The sequence below is a fragment of the Manis javanica genome, chromosome 7, assembly GCF_040802235.1.
Source record: "Manis javanica isolate MJ-LG chromosome 7, MJ_LKY, whole genome shotgun sequence".
In the NCBI taxonomy this organism is placed as follows: domain Eukaryota; kingdom Metazoa; phylum Chordata; class Mammalia; order Pholidota; family Manidae; genus Manis; species Manis javanica.
The window spans coordinates 91994879-92019759 of NC_133162.1; the positions used below are offsets into that span (position 1 = coordinate 91994879).

The following is a 24881-nucleotide window of genomic DNA, read 5'->3' on the forward strand; positions in this document are numbered from 1 at the left end:
TGATAACATCTCATGAAATCATACTACAATGTCACAACCAGGATATTGACATGGACGCAGTGGACAATGTTCCTGTCACCACCAGGACACCTCCTTTCCTCCAGCTCCTGAAGGAGAGCAGTTCCCTGAACTTCAGCCCCCCACATCCTTAACCCCTAAGAAATACTCATCTTTCTCCATTTCTATCATTTTGCCATTGCAAGAATGTTATATAAATGGAGTCATAAATTATGTAACCTTTTTTCACTTCCATAATTCTCTGAAGACTCATCCAGGTTGATGACTGCATCAATCATTGTTCTTTACTATTGCTGAGCAGTATTCCATGGTGTAGATGTACCAGCGCCTAACCATTTACTCATTGAATGACACTGGGGTGCTCCCCATTTTCAGCTACTCAAAAGAAAAGTTTCTATGTACTTCCTTGTACAGATTTTGGTATAAACATGAGTTTTTATTTCTCAGATATAAATGCCAAGGTGTGCAGTTTCTGGGTCAGATGGTAGCTGCATGTGTAGTTTTGAAAGAAACCACCCAACTGTTTCCAAGAATGGTTTTACCATTTTACATTCTCATCAGCAATGTAAGAGTGAGGCAGCTTCACTGAATCCTCACCAGCATCTGATGGTGTCACTCTTTTTTAATTTAAGCTTTCTGTTAGGTGCACAGTGCCTTAAAGTACATTTCCTTGAGCCCATCATCTTGAGCATTTTCTTGTGAGCTTTGCTATCTCTTTGGGGGAAATGTCTCTTTATATCCTTTGCCTGTTTTCTAATTGGCTTATTTTTTTCATTATTGTGTTTTGACACTTCTTTGTACATTTTAAGCTATTTCTTCATCAGATATACGGGTTGCAAATGCATTTTCCCAGTCTGTTGCATGTCTTTTCATCCTCTTAATAGGATCTCTTGCAAAGTTTTAGATTTCAATGAAATTCAATTAATCATTTTTTAAAAAATGGATTGTGCTTTTGGTGTCTAGTCAAAGTACACTTTGCCTACTCCTGGAATCTGAAATTTTTCTCTTATTTTTTCTCAAAAGCTTTAGAGTGGTAAGATTTAAATTTAAGTCCATTCTTCTTTTTAAATTAATTTATTTTTATCAGGTGTAGGACTTAGGTCAAGTTTCAGTTTTTTGCCAATGAATGTCTGATGTCTCCAGCACTATTTGCTGCAAAAGCTCTCTTTCTTCCATTGAATTACTTTTGCACCTTTATCAAACATCAATGGCATATTTGTGTGGGCTTATTTCTGGGTTCTATACTCTGTTCCATGCATTTATATAAATAACCCTCTATCAATACCACACAGTGTTGCTTACCATAGCTGCAGAACATCTTAAAATCACAAAGACTGATTTTTCTCACTCTCTTCTTCTTTTTCAAAATTGCTTTAACTATTCCAGTTCCTTTGCATTTCCATATAAGTTTCAGAGTGATCTTGTCTATATCTACAAAAAATCTTGCTGAGATTTTGATAAGAACTGTGTTAAGCTGAAAATCAGTTTGGGGAGACTTGATATCTTTACCATGTTGAATCTTTCAATTCATGAATACAGTATGTAGATCTATTTGTTTGGATCTTCTATTTCTTTTTTCACTGTTTCAGTACTATACTGTGAATCTTTTGTTTGATTTACACTTCAGTATTTCATTTATTTTAGTAACCATAAGTTGTATTTTTCCAGTTTTATTGAAGTATAATTGACAAATAAAATTGTATACATTTAAAGCATACAACATGAGATTTGATATATGTATACATTCCTATGAAATGATTACCACAGTTAATTAACACATTCTTCACATTACATAGTTAGCCTTTTATATGTGTATAGTGAAGAAAGCTTAAAATATACTCAGCACATTTCAAGTATATGATACAGTATTATTAACCACAGTCACCATGTTATACATTAGGTCTTCAGAATGTTTCATCTCATAAGTGAAAGTTTGGGGGGCTCTCTAGTCTCCTCTGTCCTTTCACTTTATCTCTAAATAAAAGCCTCTCACTTGCTCTCCTACCTTGAGTGTTTGTAAAGTTCATTATTCAGCTACATGAACAAGAACCCCAGCATCATGTTTGGGGGCTCGTCTGGGATAACTTCAGAGATGGGAGCATCCTCTTCAAGTTTAAAGCCAGACATGCCTATGGCATGCATTCTGAAGAACTGGGAGCAATTTGATCCCCAAGACCTAAAAAAAGAAGTGCTTTATCTTCTGCATACAAGCCTGGCGTCAGTACAAACTCTCTGATTAGAGAGGCTTGGGTCCTGAGATAAATATACAAAATAATAAGGTTATGCAGCTTAATTAATTTTGCCACAAGGAAGGAAAATAGTCAAAAGTCCTGTAAACTACTCCAATATAAAACTGGTTTTCTAAATCTTTTTATTGGAAATCTATTCTACTTATTGGGTTCATAATTATCCTCAAAAATTGGGAGGTTTTTAAACTAGACAGAAATTTATCTTCCTCAATATAGCCTGACAAATATTTCAAAAGAAAAGAATGCTTAAAGAGAGGCTTGACTTTGCCATGTTTAGTGAAGGTTTTGTAAGTAATCTAGCATGGTTAAGAATGAGTGAACTAAATAAATGTGGTAAGTGAACTTCTTAATAATAGTGTGTTACAGGGTGTTACAGAGTGTACACTTACTTATGGATTGAAAATCTTTATGGTAACCTAAAACCTTAAACTTTTGCTAAGTAGACATATTTTGTGCTTATTGAGGAATTGTGCTGTAAAGCATATTTCCAGAAATTATAAAATGTGTTCATAAATTTGTCATTCTAAAGAATGCTAGTATAACAGTATACAGTAGATTACTTCTCAGTGTTCACTAAAAACTAAAGTTTCTAATAGTTCTAAGTTCTGGTTAAAACTACATAAAACAGGAGGACAGGATTAAAGATGGCAGCATGAGAGGAGAGACAGAGGCTTCCTCCTAAAACTGGATACAATTAGAAAATTTAATTGGTGCAACTAATCCTGAGAGAGCAACAGGAAAGAGGATGGCATCAGACTGCACACACCTGGAGAAAAGAGCAGATCTCACTGAACAGGGTAAAGTAGCAGAGCTGTGGCTCCACAGGACCCGAGCCCCTCCCCCACCCCAGCTCACATGCGGGAGGAATAGAAACAGAGCAGGGAAAGAGTGGAAGGCTTGGGACTGTTGAATACCTAGCTCTGGAGATCTGCACTGGGAGCAGACCCTACATTTCATTGTGCTTTCATGAGACTTGCATGACTATAGGGTAGGAAAGTTAATACAGGCAGAGTTCCTGGGGAGACTGGGATTCTGGCTGCTTGTGGAAAGCAGGGATCCATATCCAGCTGCTCTTCAACAAAAACTTACACCTGTGTGACCAGCCCACTGGCTCAGGCAGTGGAGAAAGGCACAGCAGCTGGGAGGTAGGGAACAGCTCTTTCCTCCCCCAAGGCACCAGTACTGCTCCCCTGTGACCCCCAACATATTGCTTCAGGGGCTGAGGAGCTTCAGAAAAGAGCTTCTGGACACTAGAGGGAGCCATATACAAACATAAAATGACAAAGGAACCTTGTCCAGAGTAAAATTATTAATACAACTCCCGAGAAAGACTTAAATAATATGGACCTCGTGACTCTTCCTGAAAAGGAGTTCAAAATAAAAATCATCAACAATCTAATGGAGGTATAGAAAGACATCCAAGAACTCAGGAATGAATTCAGGTCAGAGATCCAATCATTGAAGAGCATGATGGAGGGTATTAAAAGCAGGTTGGAAACGTGTGGAGGAGACAATAAATGAAATAGAAACTAGAGAAGAGGAATACAAAGAATCTGAGGCACAGGGGGAAAAAAGGATCTCTAAAAATGAAAGAATATTGAGAGAACTGTGTGACCAACCCAAACGAAACAATATTCGCATTATAGGAATACCAGAAGAAGAAGAAGAGAAAGGGATAGAAAGTGTCTCTGAGAGGAAGGAGATAGTCTCTCAGGCTATAGAGATCCACAGATCTCCCAACACAAGGGACCCAAGGAAGACACCACCAAGACACATAGTAATTAAAATGGGAAAGATCAAGGATAAGGACAAACTGTTAAAAGCAGCCAAAGACAGAAATAAGATCACATACAAAGGAAAGCCCATCAGGCTAACATCAGACTTCTCAGCAGAAACCTTACAGGCCAGAAGGGAGTGGCATGATGTATTTAATGCCATGAAGCAGAAGGGCCTGGAACCAAGATTACTTTATCCAGCAAGACTATATATCATTTAAATTTGAAGGAGGGATTAAATAATTTCCAGATAAGCAAAAGCTGAGAGAGTTTACCTCCCACAAACCATCTCCACAGTCTATGTTGGAGGGACTGCTATAGATGGAAGTGTTCCTAGGGTTGGATAGCTGTCACCAGAGGGAGTAAAACCATGGTAGAGAAGGTGGGGCAGCTGATTGTGAGGCAAATGCAAAATTAAATTGACTATCCCCAAAGTCAATCAAGGGATAGACAAAAAGTACTGAATTTGATCCCTAATATATGAAGAATGAAGGAGGAAGAAAAAGGACTAGAAATAGAAAAGAACCCTTAGATTGTGATTGTAACAGCATAGTAAGTGAGTTAAGTTAGACACTTAGATAGTAAGGAAAGTAACCTGGAACCTTTGGTAACCATGAATCTAAAGCCTAAAATGGCAATAAGTACATACCTTTCAATAATCACCCTAAATGTAAATGGACTGAATGCACCAATCAAAAGACATAGAGTCACTGAATGGATAAAAAAAACAAGACCCACCTATATGCTGTTTAAAAGAGACTCACCTCAAACCCAAAGACATGCACAGACTAAAAGGTAAGGGATGGAAAATGATATTTCATGCAAACAATAGGGAGAAAAAAGCAGGTGTTGCGGTACTACTATCAGACAAAATAGACTACAAAACAAAGAAAGTAACAGGAGATAAAGAAGGACATTACATAATGATAAAAGGGTCAGTCCAACAAGAGGATATAACCATTATAAATATATACGCACCCAACACAGGAGCACCAGCATATTTGAAACAAATACTAACAGAATTAAAGGAGGAAATAGAATGCAATGCATTCATTTTAGGAGACTTCAACACATCATTCACTCCAAAGGACAGATCCACCAGACAGAAAATAAGTAAGGACATAGAGGCACTGAACAACAAAATAGAACAGATGGACCTAATAGACATCTATAGAACTCTACATCCAAAAGCAACAGGATACACATTCTTCTCAAGTGCACATGGAACATTCTCCAGACTAGACCACATAGTAGGCCACAAAAAGAGCCTCAGTAAATTTAAAAAGATTGAAATTCTACCAACCAACTTTTCAGACCACAAAGGCATAAAACTAGAAATAAATTGTACAAGGAAAGCAAAAAAGCTCACAAACACATAGAGGTTTAATAACATGCTTCTAAATAGTCAATGGATCAATGACCAAATTAAAATGTAGATCCAGCAATATATGGAAACAAATGACAACAACAACACAAAGCCCCAACTTCTGTCGGACACAGCAAAAGCAGTCTTAAGATTAAGGTATATAGCAATCCTGGCATACTTAAAGAAGGAAGAACAAAACCCAAATGAATAGTCTAACAACAGAATTATCAGAATTGGAAAAAGAAGAGCAAATGAGGCCTAAAAGCAGCAGAAGGAGGGACATAATAAAGATCAGAGAAGAAATAAACAAAATTGAGAAGAATAAAAGAATAGAAAAAAATCACTGAACCCAAGAGCTGGTTCTTTGAGAAAATAAACAAAATAGATAAGCCTCTAGCCAGACTTATTAAGAGAAAAAGAGAATCAACACACAACTGAATCAGAAATGAGAAAGGAAACATCATGATGGACCCAACAGAAATACAAAGAATTATTAGAGACTATGATGAAAACCTATATGCTAACAAGCTGGAAACCCTGGAAGAAACGGACAACTTCCTAGAAAAATACAACCTTCCAAGACTGACCAAGGAAGAAACACAAAATCTAAACAAACCAATTACCAGCAATGAAATTGAATTGGTAATCAAAAAACAACCCAAGAACAAAACCCCCAGGCCAGATGGATTTACCTCAGAATTTTATCAGACATAATACCCATTGTCCTTTAAGTGTTCCAAAAAATAGAAGAGGAGAGAATACTCCCAAACTCATTCTATGAAGCCAACATCACCCTAATACCAAAACCAGGCAAAGATCCCACCAAAAAAGAAAATTACAGACCAATATCCCTGATGAATGTAGGTGCAAAAATAATCAGTAAAATATTACCAAACCAAATTCAAATATATTTCAAAAGGATCATACCCCATGACCAAGTGGGATCCATCCCAGGGATGCAAGGATGGTACAACATTCGAAAATCCATCAACATCATCCACCACATAAACAAAAAGAAAGACAAAATAACATGATCATCTCCATAGATGCTGAAAAAGCATTTGACAAAATTCAACATCCATTCATGATATAAACTCTCAGCCAAATGGGTATAGTGGGCAAGTACCTCAACATAATAAAGGCCATATATGATAAACCCACAGCCAACATTATACTGAACAGTGAGAAGCTGAAAGCTTTTCCTCTGAGATTGGGAACAAGACAGGGATGCCCACTCTCCCCACCATTATTCAACATATTACTGGAGGTCCTAGCCACAGCAGTTATACAAAACAAAGAAATACAAGGAATCCAGATTGGTAAAGAAGAAGTTAAACTGTCACTATTTGCAGATGACATGATATTGTACATAAAAAACCCTAAAGGTTCCACTCCAAAACTACTAGAACTCATATCGGAATATAGCAAATTTGCAGGATACAAAATTAACACACAGAAATCTGTGGCTTTCCTATACACTAACAATGAACTAATAGAAAGAGAAATCAGGAAAACAATTCCATTCACAATTGCATCAAAAAGAATAAAATACCTAGGAATAAACCTAACCAAAGAAGTGAAAGACCTATACCCTGAAAACTATAAGACACTCTTAAGAGAAATTAAAGAGGTCACTAACAAATGGAAACTCATCTCATGCTCCTGGCTAGGAAGAATTAATATAATCAAAATGGCCATCCTGCCCAAAGCAATATACAGATTCAATGCATTCTCTATCAAATTACCAACAGCATTATTGAATTAACTGGAACAAATAGTTCAAAAATTTATATGGAACCATCAAAAATTTATATGGAACCATCAAAGATCCCGAATAGCCAATGCAATTCTGAGAAGGAAGAATAAAGTGGGGGGGGGGTCTCACTCCCCAACTTCAAGCTCTGCTACAAAGCCATAGTAATCAAGACAATTTGGTACTGGCACAAGAACAGAGCCACCGACCAGTGGAACAGATTAGAGACTCCAGACATCAACCCAAACATATATGGTCAATTAACATTCTATAAAGGAGCCACAGACATACAATGGGGAAATGACAGTCTCTTCAACAGATGGTGCTGGCAAAACTGGACAGCTACATGTAACAGAATGAAACTGGATTACTGTCCAACCCCATACACAAAAGTAAATTCAAAATGGATCAAAGATCTGAATGTATGTCATGAAACCATAAAACTCTTAGGAAAAAACACAAGCAAAAATCTCTTAGACATAAACATTAGCGCGACTTCTTCATGAACATATCTCCCTGGGCAAGGAAAACAAAAGTAAAAATGAACAAGTGGGACTACATCAAGCTGAAGAGCTTCTGTACAGCAAAGGACACCATCAATAGAACAAGAAGTTACCCTACAGTATGGAAGAATATATTCGTAAATGACAGATCTGATAAAGGCTTGACATCCAATATATATAAAGAGCTCGCACGCACACCTCAACAAACAAAAAGCAAATAATCCAATTAAAAATGGGCAGAGGAGCTGAACAGACAGTTCTCCAAAGAAGAAATTCAGATGGCCAACAGACACATGAAAAGATGCTCCACATTGCTAGTTATCAGAGAAATGCAAATTGAAACCACAATGAGATATCACCTCACACCAGTAAGGATGGCTACCATGCAAAAGACAAACAACAACAAATATTGGCAAGGTTGCAGAGAAAGGGCAACCCTCCTACACTGCTTGTGGGAATGTAAATTAGTTCAACCATTGTGGAAAGCAGTATGAAGGTTCCTCAAAATGCTCCATCAGACTTACCATTTGACCCAGGAATTCCTCTTCTAGGAATTTACCCTAAGAATGCAACACTCCAGCTTGAAAAAGACAGATGCAGCCCTATGTTTATAATGGCACTATTTACAATAGCCAAGAAATGGAAGCAACCTAAGTGTCCATTCAGTAGATGAATGGCTAAAGAAGATGTGGTACATATACACAATGGAATATTATTCAGCCATAAGAAGAAAACAAACCCTACAATGGATGAAGCAACAACATGGATGGAGCTAGAGGGTATTATGATCAATGAAATAAGCCAAGTGGAGAAAGACAAATACCAAATGATTTCACTCATATGTGGAGTATAATAAGAAAAGAAAAACTGAAGGAACAAAACAGCAGCAGAATCACAGAACCCAAGAATGGACTAACAGTTATCAAAGGGAAAGGGATTGGGGAGAATGGGAGGGTAGGGAGGGATAAGGGTGGGGAAGAAGAAAGGGTGTATTATGATTAGCATGTATAATGTGGGGTTGGGGGAAAGGGGAGGGCTGTGCAACACAGAGAAGGCAAGTAGTGATTCTACAATATCTTACTATGCTCATGGACAGTGACTGTAATGGGATTTGTGGGGAGGACTTGGGGTAGCGGAGAGCCTACTAAAGATAATGATCTGCAAAAAAAACTAGTTAAAACAATAAGGAAAACATCTCTGCATGCTAGAAAAGATGTGTGTTTTGAAAAGATGTGTGTTTTGATAAGAGAAGTTATAAGGAATGGAAATACACTTTATTGAGGGTAAAATAAGGTAACTGTTCTAAAGTACAGCTGGTTATTTAAAGAGGGAGAATGAATGTAAAAAAAGAAATTTGTGGAAAGTTTGTGGAAGAATTGATATGGTCATGTTATGTGAAATTAAAGCAAGTGAGTATTGATATCAAGTACACAGCAAGGTTAGAATTTTGTTTTCTGTGTATTAAAAGACAAAGTTTTCTTAAAGTCTTCTCTTAAGGTTGAAAAGATTGAAAAGGGTTTCCTAATTGTTTGATCAAAGCAGTTTCTCATTCCCAAAGTCTCAATAAGTTAAAGGGCATAAATTCCCCTTCTCCTATGATGCTACAAAGAATTTAACTACCACTATGGCTGTACCTCAATTGCAAAATGACACCAATGTGCCAATTTTCAGCACCAATAATAACAGATATGAAAGTTTTTTTCAAATCTGGGATGAGCACATTTGGCTTACTCCAATGGCAGGGCCCTTTAAATAAAGGCTCCCCTCTGCTGGGAGCAAAGAAACCATTCTAATAATTTCCCAAGCTTCACTGGATATTTAGGCTGACTTCCCAAAGACCCCTGCTCACATATAGTAACTTTACAGGCTACAGATTGGCTTGCCACAGGTTGGACAATCTGCAGTGGTTTATGTTGGCCAGCCTCAAATGGCACTCACTGGCTGTGTGGAATTAATCTCCAGCAGTGTTTCCCTCCAGGGTGGATAGGGAGGTGCACTCTGGGATTTCCTTGGTTGCAAGGATGTTGGGTTAAGAACATCCCACATCCTAACTTCCCAAGCCTCCAACATCAATGGACTAGGAGTGTTTTTCATTGGTATGATCACCTAGCCTCCATTTTTATGTCATCTCTTGGTTTAAAAAGTGTAATTTTACATATAAAATCCTTAACCAATTTTACTCAAAAGGCCTTAAATGATGTTAAAATAATGGCTCTCCTAAATACTAAAGTTAAACTAACGCGTCAAGCAGTTATACAAAATAGAATGGCACTAGACATCTTAACAGCAGCACAGGTGGAACGTGTGATATAATTAAAGTTGAGCGTTGTGTGTACATTCCAAATTATTCACAAAATGTCTTTAATTCACTCCAGGATCTCCAAAAGCAAGTCCAAACTATGTCAGGCCCAGAAGTCCCATGGACTACTATGATAAGGAGCTGGTTTTCTAAATCCTTTTGAAGCCATATCACTGCAAATGCTGATGGAAATGGAACGCAAGATAGAAGTGCCCATCTTCCGAGGCCCTCTCAACTGACCAGTGATGGAGACCTAACTACACCCTTTACTGTGCCCCCTCTCAGCATGAAGCAGGCAGAGCAGTCATCACCCCTTTTTCCTAGCAGCAGCTAGGCTCAATATCTGTAGAGAGGGAATGAGACAGGAACCATGGGCTTAGGCAGAGTAGGATGAAGGCCTCTAGAAAAAATAAAGCAAGATAATCCACTGTGAGATTTGCTTTGGCCTGCTGGGGGTCCCAGCTTGTTTTTCTGACTTTACCCAGGTGCTGATTTTCCTCCTCCAGCCCTAAATAAGTGATTTGCAACCTGGGCAATGTACCAAGCAAGCCCAAAACAACGGAGTAAAAATGGGTATGATGCCATCTTGAAAATTAGATTGCATTTTAAAACCCAATTTGTTAAAAAGTAACTTTCTTAACATACTCTTTAACAAACAGACAATAACTCAGCCCACGTTAGGAGCAAAGCAGGCAGTCTTAAGTGATATAGACCAGAAAGCTGTTATCCTGGGAGGAAATCAAAGCAGTAAAATTCTTGTAAATAACAAGGAAGACTAACGAGAAATTTAATGTCTCTTCAAAGATAAATATTTTGGGACCTTGTGGATAAAATGATAGTTCCTATGGCCAGGATTTTCACCTGGTCGTGGTTGACTAGCTCACTGCACACCTTTGGTCAACACATGGCTGTTGATTCTATAAAAAGAGCTCTGCCGGGTGCTGGGCACAACATTGTGGCAGGGCTGCAAGGCTGCAGGAGAGCAGAGCAGAGGCTGGAGTGGTGGCAGCGCCAAGGACAGAGGCCCAAAGGATGGCTGTGTGGGATGACTGTGCAGATAGAGGGGTGCAGAAGCAGACTGGCTGGCTTGCTGCATAAAGACTCACTCTGAGTGAATGGGATTCTAGTGATTGACCTGCCACCTGGAATTGAAGTTGGGTATAACCCTTTCACCCCAAAGAACATTTTGCTATTCATTTCTTTGGTCACACTGAATCCATAGTGAACTTCCCCAGGGCTGAAACCCATTGGCATGTGTGCATCCCTAGCCCTTTGTCACTCAACCACCTATAAAACCCCTAGACAACTCACCACCCTGGGACTCTCTTGTCCCTTCCTGGCCTGAGCCAGGAGCTCTGTCCTCTCACTTTATCTCTAAATAAAACCTCTCACTTGCTCTCCAAGCAAATAAATAAATAAATATATATATAAATATATAAATAAGTGAAAGCTTGTACTCTGTGACCGCTATCTCCCCACTTCTATCACCACCCCCCACTCCCAGCCCCTTGCAGGCACTCTTCTACTCTCTCCTTCTCTGGGTTTGACTTTTTTCTTTAATTCCTCATATGAATGACATCACACAGTATTTGTTTTTCTCTGTCTGGCATATTTTACTTAGCATAATGTCCTCCAGGTTCATATATGTTGTCACAAATAACAGAATTTCCTCCTTCTTTATGGCTAAATAATTGTATACATACTATATATTTTTTATCCATTCAGAACATTTAGACTGTTTCTGTGTCTTGGCTATTGTGAGTTATGCTATAAAACATGGGAGTGTAAATAACAATATCAAGATATTGATTTCATTTCTTTCAGATGTATGCCCAAAAGTGGGATTGTTGGATCATATGGTAGGTGTAATTAATTTAATTTCACTGTCCTTGTGTTCATGCTAATATATATAAATACACTGATTCCCATATGTTTATCTTATATCCTGTCACCTTGCCAAACTCACTTATTTGTTCTAAGAGGGCTTTTATTCCTCAGATTTTTTTCTTAGAATTTTCTATGCAGAAAATCACATTACCTGCCATCAGGCTAAGTTCCTTTTATTTCCTTTTCTTGCATATTGCACTGTCTACAACCTCCTGTATAGTCTTGACTATAAGTGGCAAGAATGAGCATCCCCAGCACTTTCCTGATCTTGGGGGGCGGGGGGAAGCATTCAGTCTTTCAGCAATAAGGATAATGATAACTGTAGGTTTTTAGTACATGCTTTTTTTTTTTATCAAGTTGAGGAAGTTTCCCTCTGTTCTCATTTTTTAAAGAATTTTATCATGAATGGGTCTTGAATTTTTTAAAAATTTTAATGTCATAAAATACACATAACCTAAAATTTACCATTTTAAAGTGTACATTCAGTGATATATATAGGGCATTCACTGCATTATGCAATCATCACTACTATCTAGTTCCAGAATATTTTCATCACTCTGAAAGAGAACTCCATACCCACTAAGCAGTTATTACCCATATTCCCTTTTGCCCATGGGAGTTGAATTCCATCAAATGGTTTCCCTGCCTCAATTGATGTAATCAAGTAATTTTTCTGTTTTTAGCCTGTTAATAAGGCAGGTTACATTGATTGGTTTTCACAAAGTAAATCAGCTTTTGCATCTGGAATAAACCCCTCTTGGTTACAGTATATTATTTTTATATATTACTGATGCCGGGGTTCCTGTTTGCAGAGTCAAAGAATGAACTTAGCAAACAGTCAAGGTAGGAGAGTCAGAGAGACTTTTATTGAGAGATACAGTGAGAGGACAGACAGAGCTCCTGGCTCACACCAGGAGGGGACAAGAGAGCCTGTAGTGGTGCGTTGTCTAGGGGATTTATAGGCAGTTGAGAGACAAAGAGCTAGGGATGCAGCCCCACCAGATGGTCTCTAAATGTTTATCTTTAAAGAGACACTAAGTTTCTTATTAGTTTTCCAGACTATTTTGCAGAGTTAACATAAGAAATTTACTGCTTTGATCCTTTCTCAGAGTAACAATTTCTTGGTTTGGGAGCATATCAGTCAAGGCTGCTTGTTTTGCTTTCAAGGTGAGCTGAGTTATTGACTTGATTAGGGCTGGAGGAGGAAAAGCAGCATCTGGGTAAAGTTAAAGATAAACTGGGCTTTTTAGCAGGCTAAAGTAAATTTTACAATAACTTTATTTAATTGATACAAACAACACATGGGCTATGCTGAGGTACTTTCTTATCTGGGGGATGTTCAAACATTCCAGGCCAGGTTATTCTTGGCTTTTTAGTTTTAACTAATTTTCACTGAAGAATGCTTATATTCCTAGATATTTTACTTTAGAGAATTAATGTGACTCTGACTTTGTTTAATTGTTTAATATGGAGTTTGGTAGGGGTCTTTTTCCAGAGGTCTTCACCCTACTCTGACTGCACCCACGGTCCTTGTCTCATTACCAACTTTTATTTGCCAATATTTTGTTGAACATTTTTGTATCTGTGTTCATGAGGAATATTGGACTGAAGTGTTCTGTCTTTTTTTTTGTACCATCTCAGTCTGGTTTTATATCAGGGTAATACTAGAAATTATAGTTGGAAGACTTTGCCTCTATTCTATTTCCTGGAAGAGACTGTGTAGCATTGGAGTTCTTCTTTAAACATTTAGTACAATTCTCCAGTGATAACCATCTGGGTCTGGAAATGTCCTTTTTGGGAAGTTTTAAATTATGACTTCAATTTCCTTGATATTTATGGGGCTATTCAAATTATCTGTTTCATATTCAGTGAGTTGTAGTTTGTGGTTTCTGAGGAACTCATTCATTTCATTTAAGTTGTCAAATTTCTGTATGCAGTGCTATGCACAATATTCCCCCAGACTCATTTGATGTCTGCAGGGTCTGTAGTGATATCCTCTTTTTCATTTGAAATTTGGGGATTTGTGTCTTCTTTTTCTTTGTCAGTCTTGCTAAAGATTTATAAATTTCATTGACTTTTTCAAAGAATCAGCTTTTTGTTTCATTGAATTTCTCTATAGCACTTTTGTTTTTTATTTCATTGATGTCTGCTCGTATTTTTATTACTCCCTTTTATCTGCTTGCTTTGGGTTTATTTTGCTTTTTTTTTTGAAGTTCCTAAGATAGTATAGATTACTGACTTAATATGGATCCTCTTTTCTAATGTAAGCATTTTGTGCTACACATTTTCCTCTCGGCACTACTCTGTGTCCTACTAATCTTGATACATTATATTTTCATTTCATTTGTCTCCTGGGATTCTTCTTTGACCAATAGTCAAAAACCTTCAGGTAGGAATGAGTCATTTCTCTCTCAACTGGTTTTAAGGTGTTTTTTTTTTTGTATCATTAATGTACGATTACATGAGCAACATTACAGTTACTAGATGCTTTTAAGGTTTTTTTATCTTTGTCTTTAGTTTTCTGAAGTTTGATGTGTCTTGGTGTGGATTTCTTTGGGCTTATGCTCTTTGAGGTGAGGTGCTCAGCTCTCTGAATCTGTATATTTATGTCTTTTGCCAAATTTGGGGAGTTTTTAGCCATTGTTTCTTTGAGTACCTTTCAGAGTCACCTCATTTTTGTCTTCTTCTGAGACTCTGATGACATGAATATTATATCTTCTGTTGTAATTCACAGGTTCCTGAGGAACTGTTCTTTTTTTTCTCCTTTCCAGTCTTTTGTAGCTCTCTTATTCAATTGGGTAGTTTCTATTATTTCTCTTCATGTTAACTGATTTGTTCCTTTATCCCCACCATTCTGTCATTGAGCTCATTTATTGCATGATTTTTATTTTGGATGTATTTTGCAGTTTTAATATTTCCTTTTGTTTCTTATTTATGTCTTCTGTTTGCTGAGGTTTTCAATTTTTCACTTGTTTCAAGTAATTGCTTATTGAAGCACCTATATGCTGGTTGTTTTTAAGATCTTTCTCATATATTTTTAACATCATGTCATCTAAGTGTTTGCATTTATGGATTTTCTTTTTTGCATTCAAGTTGAAATTTTCTTAATTTCTTGATATGGAACCTGGAAATTTGTATATTATATTTTGAGAATGAATCTGACTCCCTGTGTGACCCCACTGACACTATGACATGGAAGGGGCTCATTTCTGCCCAGGAACATCCTGGCTCCTTATTTGCCTCACACCACCCTAACAAGGTGGCTACACTACATTCTTACATACATAATGTCATGATTAATGTACTGTCACTACAGCCTGGTGATAGTTGAAGTCTAGGCTCCCTGCTCAGCTTTTGATGAAAAAGGTGGAGATGGGCCATTTTTTGTGTGGTGTTTCGCTAGAGTAACTAGTTATTGTCTAAAATGTTATCTCTGTTTTGCAGAGAAGTTAATGGAGAACTGGAGAAAGGAGACCCCGTCTCAGGCCTTACAGCTGGAGGGGTGGAACTGTGCTGATAGCAGCCCCAGAGGCTGCACAAGGAGGAGCAATCTCCCTCAGCTGCCAAGTGCCATGCCTGCAAGGATGTACACATGGGCAGGACAAAGGGTCAAAGGTGAGTAAGAATAATCTGCTAGTTCCCTGCTGAGAAGCCTCTTTCGGCTTCCTATGCCTTCCAGGAGAAAGTCTTACTTCCTCCAGCTAGCATCCTGGGACCCTCATACTGACTTGTAAAAGCATCAGCCATGTTAGCTCTTTCTTGAAACCCTTCTGTCCTGCACTTAGAATGGCTTCCGAGGCTTCATGGAACCTGCCACCTACTTTGCTGGACTTTGTACTTGCCTGGCTCAGCTGGCTCCATGGCACCCACCTTCTTCTTTTCACCTGGAACACTCTAAGGTCATTCCTGCCACAGGACCTTTGTTCTGCTGTTCCCTCACTCTAGATGGCTATATGCATGGCCTGCTTCTCCTTGTTGGCTGCCTCAACAGAGGCCTCCCCATCACCTGGCAACATTTTCATGCTGCCCCTGCCCCACCAGCCCTGGTCACTCTTGTTTCCATTACTCTGTTGTATTTTCTTTGTAGCATGCAGCCCCTTATGAATTGTTTATTTATATATTTGTTTACATGGTTATTTTCAGTCTTTTCCCTAGGGCCCCATAGGATGGAGTCATCTTTTGGTCCCACTCAGTGTGCTCAGGACTGGCTGGCTCCAGCTCTAGGACACCTTTGGGTGCCATCTGCTCCTGGCTGAAGTGTCCCAGGCTAGCTGGGGTCTCTGCCCTGAGAGAATGGCAACACATGCACAGAGGCCAGGCTTGTCAGCAGGGTGCCCACTGAGGCAGAGGAACTAATGAAGCTGCTAAGTGTCCATTTGCCCCTCCCTGATGCAGCCTTAACCAGGGGGCAGGGTCCTGGCCTCTCTGGGGAGAACCAGCTATGGCCCTCCATGCACAGATTAGATTAGTCCTGTCCTTAAGCTCCAACTTAAAAGTTCATTATTATTTGAATTTTCAAACTTGTGACCATCTTGCAATCACACACATGCTTAGAAAATGAAGAAAGAATACAAAAGTTTAGCACACTACCAAAGGGTGGATCCAGAGTGAAAACTTGTTCACTGTGGAGTTAAAGAGGAGGTAATGCTGACTGTATGTGTACAGATGTGTGCATTTGTGAGAGAGAGAGCGAGCATGTTGAGTGAGCACTGGTGAGCAGCCAGGGGTGTACATCCTCTCCTGCTGGACTTCTGGGGCTGCCTGGGGCTCTACTCCTGAAGGCACACAGCCTGGTGCTACCCATGCCCAACACCCTTAATGCAGAGCTTTTTCCCTGGCCAAGGGGTAGGTGGGGGTGGGAAAGTGTCACTTCTCATTTCCTTTGACCAGCTCAAGAAGAAACAGCTCAGTTTTCTGAGGCTCATAATTAAATGAATTAAAATGTTTTCCTCCATGGTGACTTTGCCAGCTCCTGTCCACCTCTTCCTGGCCCTGTTCCCAGTGAGCAGATAAAGGCTGGAAAGATGCAGAGTGACATGTTTGTGTCTCCAGAGTAATTAGTTTGTGCATCATCATTTTGGGGAAAGATTTATGGCTGGCTTTCGGAACATTCCACCTCAGACCTCTGCAGCCTGGATTCATCTATGGGGAAGTTCCTGGAAGCAGAGCCTCAATATTAATTCCAGTTACAGTCATATGAGAGCCCATTCATAAGGATTGCCCTGGACAGCTCCCATCCTGAAGCAGTCCCGCAGTCCTGACCTTGAACTGCCATTGCTGTCACCAGCCTTAGAAAGGGAGGAAGCTGGGCTGGCTTGACTGGTTACTGAGGAGGCAGGCCATGGTGTGTTGGGCTTTGGAGGCATGCAGAGGGGGACGAATGTGGAGGCCATGATGTCTTAGCATCTTTAGTCTAGGGACTGTCCTCAGTACCCTCCCAGATGCTTCTGGTAGGATGGTAATTAAGGACACTGCCCATGGTCTAAGATCTCCCAGGCACTGGGACCACCCTTTGACTTTATTTCTGAAATAGACTCTCTAGTCCCAGAGCAAGGGCCCAAGTCCTTGATGGGCCCAGGAGGCATTGCAGACACAGCCTCCAAAGCACCCCCAGTGGGCACTGGGCCAGAGCATACTGTCTGATCACTGTCTGCTCAGCTGAGCTGCACCTCTGAGGGGTCCTGGGTTAGCTGGCTGCAGTGGCGGATGAACACGCATTAGCATGTCTGCAGATAAATCTTCCTCACAGCACCAAGACTCCAAAGACTAAATATAAGCCCAAAGAATCAATTACCTGAGTATTGATTATGGATTAGGCTCACAATATTACTAATTACATCTAAAGATGCATATCCACTGCAACTGTCTGTTAATGACTTGAGGTACTAAGACCGCAAATTAGGACAAATAGCGGGTTTACCACCAACTGTAATTATAGAATCCCTGGAGAAGGAAGTTGGCTGAGATGTTCAGCCTGCCTTTCTATACTCCAGGTTCCCAAAGACACCCTAGGGGAGGCCTGGAGGGCCACGTCTGTCACCCAAGAGTCAACATTTCCATCCATCTGACAGGCAACTGGTGCCTCTCGTGAGGGGGTCAAGGTGAGTGCAACCAGGCTGAATGGCCACAGGGTTCTGGGAAGGAGATGTGGACCTATACAGACTGGGGACACAATGGTCCCAAGAGGGCCACACTCTAGGGATTATAAACAACCTGAGAACCCCCAAGCCCCACCAGAGGGGAGCAAGAGGTTCTTGTCAATCCCCTGGTCCTTCCTTCAGACACAGAGGTGGAGTGAGCACCATGGTCACTCAGCAAGTGATGAAGTGGGCCACAGGGTCCAGTCCATGGTGTCCTGCACACAGCCTGCCTGCCTTGCAACCATAGTGGCTCACAGCATTCAGCACCTGGGCCCCTTCTTCCAGGACAGTATGGTGGGGAAAGCATTGGCACCCTCCATCTATGGGGTTTTCTCATGCTTCTTCCTCTACCAGGTCCATCTCTCCCCTCCCATCCCCACTCCTGCTTATGCCTTATTTGCCTTTTGATTTCTCAGGATCTGACGGGATAAGAGTTATTTATTTATCTTGTTATTTGTTTGGGTTTTTTTTTTTTTTTTTAGCAATTCTTGAGGTTTCTATATATTTTTAGTATCATAGGATCCTATTGGTGAATAGGATGTTTTCCACATTATATTTTAAGTTACATTTTAATTACCCCAAGAATACATGAAAGCTTTTTTCATTAAAAACTCAGGCCTTTTCATTAGGTCAAGAAGTGAGAGTAAGTAATCTCTAAATCCCTCCCAATTCTAAAATTCTGTAGACATAGCATTTTGAAAGACAGTAAAGAAAAGGAGGACAGGGAAACTGTCAAGATGGGAAAATGAGACAGAACATAGATTTCATAAAAGCCATAGAGAAAAAAGTAAACATCTACTAAAAAAAAAACAAAACTCAGGCCTTTTATATACAACTAAATCCCCCCCTTTGCCACCATTCACAACCCCAGAAGGGGTACAGGTGTAGGTTGGTGGGAATGCTTCTAGACCTTCTTACACATTTTGTACATGCATGTGTAACTACAGAAATACGGGATGTTGTTTTGTGTGCCTGTGTGTGTCCATGTTGCAATATGTCTCCTGTAGTGTGCACAGAAGCAAAAATGGCAGAAAAACAACTTAACCTCATCGCAGATGGTTTAATTTGACTATCTTGATAAAAAATGAGTAATGATAGTATGGGACTATCATTAAATACAGTGTGGACTATGACTTATAGTTTCAGCTGACATGACTGACTTAGAGACACAACACTGCCATCAGTTACCATTTATCCCCTTCAGGAACAAGTATTAGGATGTTGGGAAGCCCACTGGGACTCTGGGATCTCAGGTTCCTACTCCCCCTGCCATGCCTTGGCCTACTTTTGGCTCAGTTCATTCAGACCAGGACCCATGTTGTCCTCCTTTCTGTAACAGCACCTACACAGGGTTGGTGCACCCAGTAGGTGCTCAGTGAATGGTTATCAGGGGCATAGAGTGAATCTGACCACCGCCCTGTGAGAACAAGGTGAATCTAGTTGGCAGCACCTCTCAGGGCCCCAGGGCACACAGTGGGGGCATCTGATAGGCAGTCTATTTATAAACTTGGAGTGGGGAGCTAAGGAAACCAAAAAGAACAGAGAGCAGGGACTCCTTGAGGTGTGAAGTGACAAGGCCAGGGTGTGGCCATTGTCCTTGACAGAAGTTGGGCATTTGGTAGAGGGTACTGCCACCCATGGCAACCTGGTGGGGGAAGAATAGAGAGAAGGGGCCTCTGCACAGCTGGGCTGCCTCTGAGTGTGTGAACCTATGGGGGGTGCTGCTGGGGTCCCAGCATGTAGGACCACATGGAAATTGCAGGTAAAGAGCATGCAGCTCTCCACAGGTGTACCCTTCCAGCAGTGAGAAGGAACCCTCTGCTTCCTGCTGGTGCCTCCTGGTGTCTGAGCTCAGTGGGAGCCAGAGGCCAGGGAGCCTACATCAGGACTGAGGGGTGTGGACAACAGGGGAGGTTCTCTCTTCCTTGGAGGAGGAGGATAGGCTTGTCTCTGACCTACCACCTGGCCTCCAAGGGCAGGAGTGTGGCCTTCCTGAGGCTGGTTCAGAGCTTCCACATGTGCCCTGAATCTGGGTGATATCAGAACTTTGGGGATCCCTACCAACCACCTCAGGGCTGCCCAGCAGCCCAACCACACTCTGGATACAGTGGGGATGGAGTGTATACCTGGGCACGTGACCAGGTACAGGAGGGCAGGGAAGGGTGTTCCTTCCACAGTGGTAACATCAGCTAGTGACATTACTGGGCTGGCCCTGCAAGTGGAAGGCTTCAAAAGTTCAAATAACTCATTGGCGAAGAGGGTGAGGATGGCATCAACAGTAGGGGCTGTGCCAGGAATGCTCTGGCTGGGTGTTGCAGGGACCTGTCAGGAGAACAACACCTTGTGCAGCTGTCTGAGGTTGCACCCCCAGTTCCATGCTCAGGGCCTCTGCACAGGTGGGCTGCCTCTGAGTGTGTGAACCTATGGGGGGTGCTGCTGGGGTCCCAGCATGTAGGACCACATGGAAATTGCAGGTAAAGAGCATGCAGCTCTCCACAGGTGTACCCTTCCAGCAGAAAGCCTGCAGGGCACTTTCCTTTAGAGAGTGAGGGCCCCACTCACCCCCTGTCATATTTGGGTAGGTCAGTCCCCACCTGCTTTCTGTAGCTCACATGCTTCCTGCCCACCAGCAGGCCTTTCTCCTCTCTTGCCTCCAGCCTTGCCCTTCTACACCATTCTCCATTCAGGGGTCTCCAGAACACAAGTCCAGATGCAGCAGGAGCTGTCCTTGTTCCCTGGCCTCAGGATGAAGCCCAGGGCAGGTGTGGGCAAGGAGTGGGGACTGGCACATCAGGGGCTCTAAGGATGGAGTGGGTCCTTCCAAGTCCCCTGGAAACCCATGGGTTCCCACCTGGCATGCTGCCCGCCCCTGCCTTCACTGTCTCTTCCTTCCCCTGCATCCCTGCCAGCCACCCATGCGTCCTGCTGTCACAGGAACCTCAGCCCCATGGCTCTGTCTCCGCTTCACAGGGCCGGCTTCCCAGCCTTTCCCAAGGCCCCTGAGATGTTGCCTTCGCTCCCACTTCCATTTGCCTCAGAGGCCTGATTGGCCACCTCCATGCCTCCTGCAGAGAAAGGTCAGGTGGCGCTGCTCCCTGAGAAAGGTTCCCGGGTCAGGGCCGGCAGGGTCTGGCCCCAGAAGGCGTCCGGCTTCTCACCCAGGTCCGGAGCACACGATTCAGAACAGAAACCCTCAGCTACAAGTACCAGCGCGAGCCTGACTGTCTGGGGCGCTCTGCTGGATGGCGACCCCGCTTCAAGGCCTGTCCACACGGGGACACGAAGGCCCAAGGCAGTGTGCGGACATGGACAGCAACTGTGCCGGACACTATGCAGGACACAACAACAGGGTGAGCGCAGGGACAGAGAGGAGCCTTTGTCCAGGCGCGTGGGTGAGCGGTTACCTGCTAAGGGAAGGGAGAGCAGGCTTTCCTCTCTGCTGCAGCGGCACCGCCCCTCCCCGCGGGACCCTCCCCTCTCTGCTGGGCCTGCAGCACTGGTCCCTCCCTGAAGGCCCCACAGGCCGGCCCTCCCCCCCCACGTTAGCTGGATTCTCTGGCCTTTGGAGGTGGAGAGCTGCAGATGGAAGGGCGTTGAACTGAAATCCTGGGTGCTGGGAAGCAGTGAGAGGGGAAAGAGTAGGGTTTGGGGCTGAGATGAGCCTAGGGTCAGAGGGAAGGACAGAATCAGAGAATCAAAGCAAGGTCCATGCAGAGCCCTGTTTACCCTTTTGGAGAGAAGTGGTTAATACTAAAAAGGTTGGATCGCGCTGGCAGAGGCCTTTGGAACATAGCAGTTTGCCAAGGTGACCTGTGCTGTGGACTGACGGGAATGGACCCCTCATAGGCTGTTCAGGGTGCTGCTGGTTCAGGTCCCTGGAAGGGAGCAGGCCTCGCATTGCCTTGGCAGGACAACCTTCAACTTCTCCCTCCTGGGAAAAGAGAGCCATGACCAGAAAGGAAACACAGGGGAGGGCCTCAGCCAGGGTTTGCCTGCTAGTGCAGAAACGCAGGAGCCCGGCAGGTCCCAGCTCACAGCTCTGGGCTTCGTTTGTCAGTGATTTTACTTTGAGGTGCCCCTGCCCACCAAGAGGTGGGAACCACACAGGACCATCCAGCTGTCACACCAGCATGACCACTCACCACCTGTCTCCCCAGGGCAGCTGTCCTGGATCCTCAAGCAGGCTCTGGTCTCTCCCCACATGACCACAGCACCCCTCCCTGGTTCTCCCACATTCAGTCCAGGCCCTTTCAGGCTACCCAAAAGCTCTGGAGGGCCTGCCCTGGGAGCAGCAGTGCAGAGTGTGTTCCAGGCCTCAGTGGCCCACAAAGGCCTTTCATCATGAACATTGGAAGAGCCTGTTCCCCACCTGCTTTGCTCACTACCAACTTTTCTTCTCATTCTCAGGAAGATTCACTAGACAGAAGACTCTGAGAGGTTCTGCAGCAAATAAACACATTTACTGGAGACCATACAGCATTTCCTGTATCTGTTTGATCACAGAGTTCTTTATCTTCTAAGACATTTTGAAAAAAACTAACTAAAGTATGGTCTCAATAATGTATGTGCATTATTTTTTAGACATAATGATATTGCTATATGTCTATATATACTATATAGACTATATATATAGACTATATCTGGTGTCTATTAAACTATATATATAGCTTTTGAATGGACTAGGAAATTTAAAAAATCATTTGACTCGCTTTATTGCCATATTGACTTTATTACAGTGGTCTGGAGCCAAACCCACAATGACTCCAGGGATGCCTTTATAGGCCTGATCATTGCTTCCTCCAGCACTTGAGTGGCTTCTTGGACCTGTCCTTTCAGCCTCAAACAGGAACCCTGTTGGCCTTCATCATTTCTGCTTTGCCTTCTGGACCCAGGCACCTTGCTTCACCTGCCCTTCAGGCCCTCCTGAGCCTGGCCCCAACCTCTAAGCCTGGGTTCGTCCTCCACAACACCCTCCACACAAGCCCACAGCCTGTGTGCATGTATTCTCTAAACACAGGGCAGGTTTGCTCCAACATAGAATGCCCCTTCCTATCTCGTGCCCCTTCCTATCTCGTCTTCCCTGCATACAGTTCTAGCTCATCAACAAAGTCTCAAATGCTGCCTCATCGATAAAGCTTTTCTTGATCTCATGGTCAGGATGACTCACTCCAGATGGGCGTAGTTTTTTAGTACACCCCTTCTTGCCTTCAGCCAAATATTCTCCATCTCCCCCAAAGAGTTATCTCGAGGGAGAGTTCCAGGTCGGATTGGACTCTGCATCCTTTCCCAACCCCACCCCATCCCACAGGATCCCACACAAGGCTGTTCTGAAAATATTTCTATCAAGCAATCAATAGATGTTGAAATCACTTCTTCCACCTCTCCTTCTTGGGAGGAGCCCTGAGAGGCCAGGAAGAATGCACAGATACTTTCATAGGCACTCAGGGATTATGGCATCTTCATGTGCAGGCTGCAAAGCGTTCTCTATAAAGCACATTGGTGGTTGCAGTTTGGCTCTTGGCTTAAAGAGTGGTGTTTCCAGAACCACCAGTGCTTTCAAAAGGGATAACGCATGCTGATGATCAAGTCTGGGAACCTGTTGGAACCACGTATTTAAAGAAGTACAGTGTTCAGCCTGAGATAAGCCACCATATAAACAATTGATGAGGGTCAGCAGAGGCCCAGACCCTCAGGGCCTGCAGAGCATCCTCAGTGTGTGGTGGTGAGAAATGGGGTTGTGAGGAAATAAAAGACAATTAAATAAAAGAACCAAAGAAGAGAGAAGGAGAGTTGCCAAGGAGTCCTGATGTGCCTCTGGTTTTATCAGACATTTTGGGGAACATACAGGAATCGATTATATGTAAGTTCTAGAACACACAGCAACGTGCTAGAACAATCTAGCATGACCCTCCCCATGTCTTTCTGATGATGTTGGTTCCATTTGGATGAAGGTCAGTGGGGTAACATATACTGCTTAGAGGACTGTGGTGTGGGGCCAGGGCCCTGGAGTGAGTGGCAAGGACAAGCCATGCTAGGGCTGGTTGGGGGCATAGGGGCCAAATTCCATAGGATCCCCTAGGTTGACATGGGCCACATGGGACCATTCACCAACTGCAGGGTGCAGCATGTGAGAAGTGGTGGAAGAAGAGAGGGCAGTAGGGAGGACTCTGACCCCACTCCTCCCTAATTAATCACTCTCCCAATCACAGGTGTGTATGTGGAGCTTCCCATTTCCTGAATGGACCTTCCTGAAAATGAGCTTGTGAGCACAGTTGTCCTCCCAGACCTCACTCCTCTGTGTGTGTCCTTGGAACAGCATGTCATTGGCACCATGAGCTTGGCCCAGCCCAGGCCTCCAAGCCGGGATCTGCATTTCTCCTAGGATACCCAGGGATTTATGGACAAAGGTGTGAGAACTGGTCTCAGCTGCCATCCAGCCAATGTGACCTCCCCATCCTATAACAGGCTCCTTGTGGTGCAAACTCATCTTAGATATCTTCGTTTACTCTGCCCTTCTCAAAACTCACCCACATAAAGTTGGCCCCAGACCTGAAGGGACATTGGAGCTCAACAAAGAATGAATGAAGTAAATGAAATCAGGATTCATTCTTAGCAATTTCTTGAGGACCTAAACACATGGTCACCCTGTCACAGGACACCATAGGCTGTAATCAAATGCTTGTGATGGCATCTCCACTCCCAGGTCATCTGCCATTAGAGCCAGGGTAAGATGGGAGTCCAGGTCCCTCCTCATTCAGCTAGAATAAACAGGAGAGTTTGGTGTGCCCCTCTGCCAGGGAATGAAAATCTTGTTCGTTTCAGAGGCTTGGAGGACCTCTTCTGTCCCATGTGAATGCCTGCTGAGAGCTACCAATTACTGTCATGCTCTTG

General features: G+C 42.6%; 1 protein-coding gene across 5 annotated transcripts in view; it reads left to right on the forward strand.

The window, feature by feature from the left end:
- Positions 1 to 24881, forward strand: part of LOC108383400 (uncharacterized) — a 263400-nt gene that overhangs the window by 132424 nt on the left and 106095 nt on the right. For 2 of the 5 annotated variants that reach the window (XM_073241297.1, XM_037025597.2), the window contains exons 2-3: positions 15295 to 15465; positions 17844 to 17951. In XM_073241297.1, the coding sequence (XP_073097398.1) occupies positions 15295 to 15465; positions 17844 to 17941 (269 nt within the window). In that variant the 3' untranslated portion in view covers positions 17942 to 17951. Of the gene's footprint in view, positions 1 to 11787; positions 11823 to 15294; positions 15466 to 17843; positions 17952 to 20960; positions 21515 to 24881 lie in introns of those variants that run through there. The other 3 variants (XR_012133340.1, XM_037025599.2, XM_073241298.1) reach the window with 3 other exon arrangements.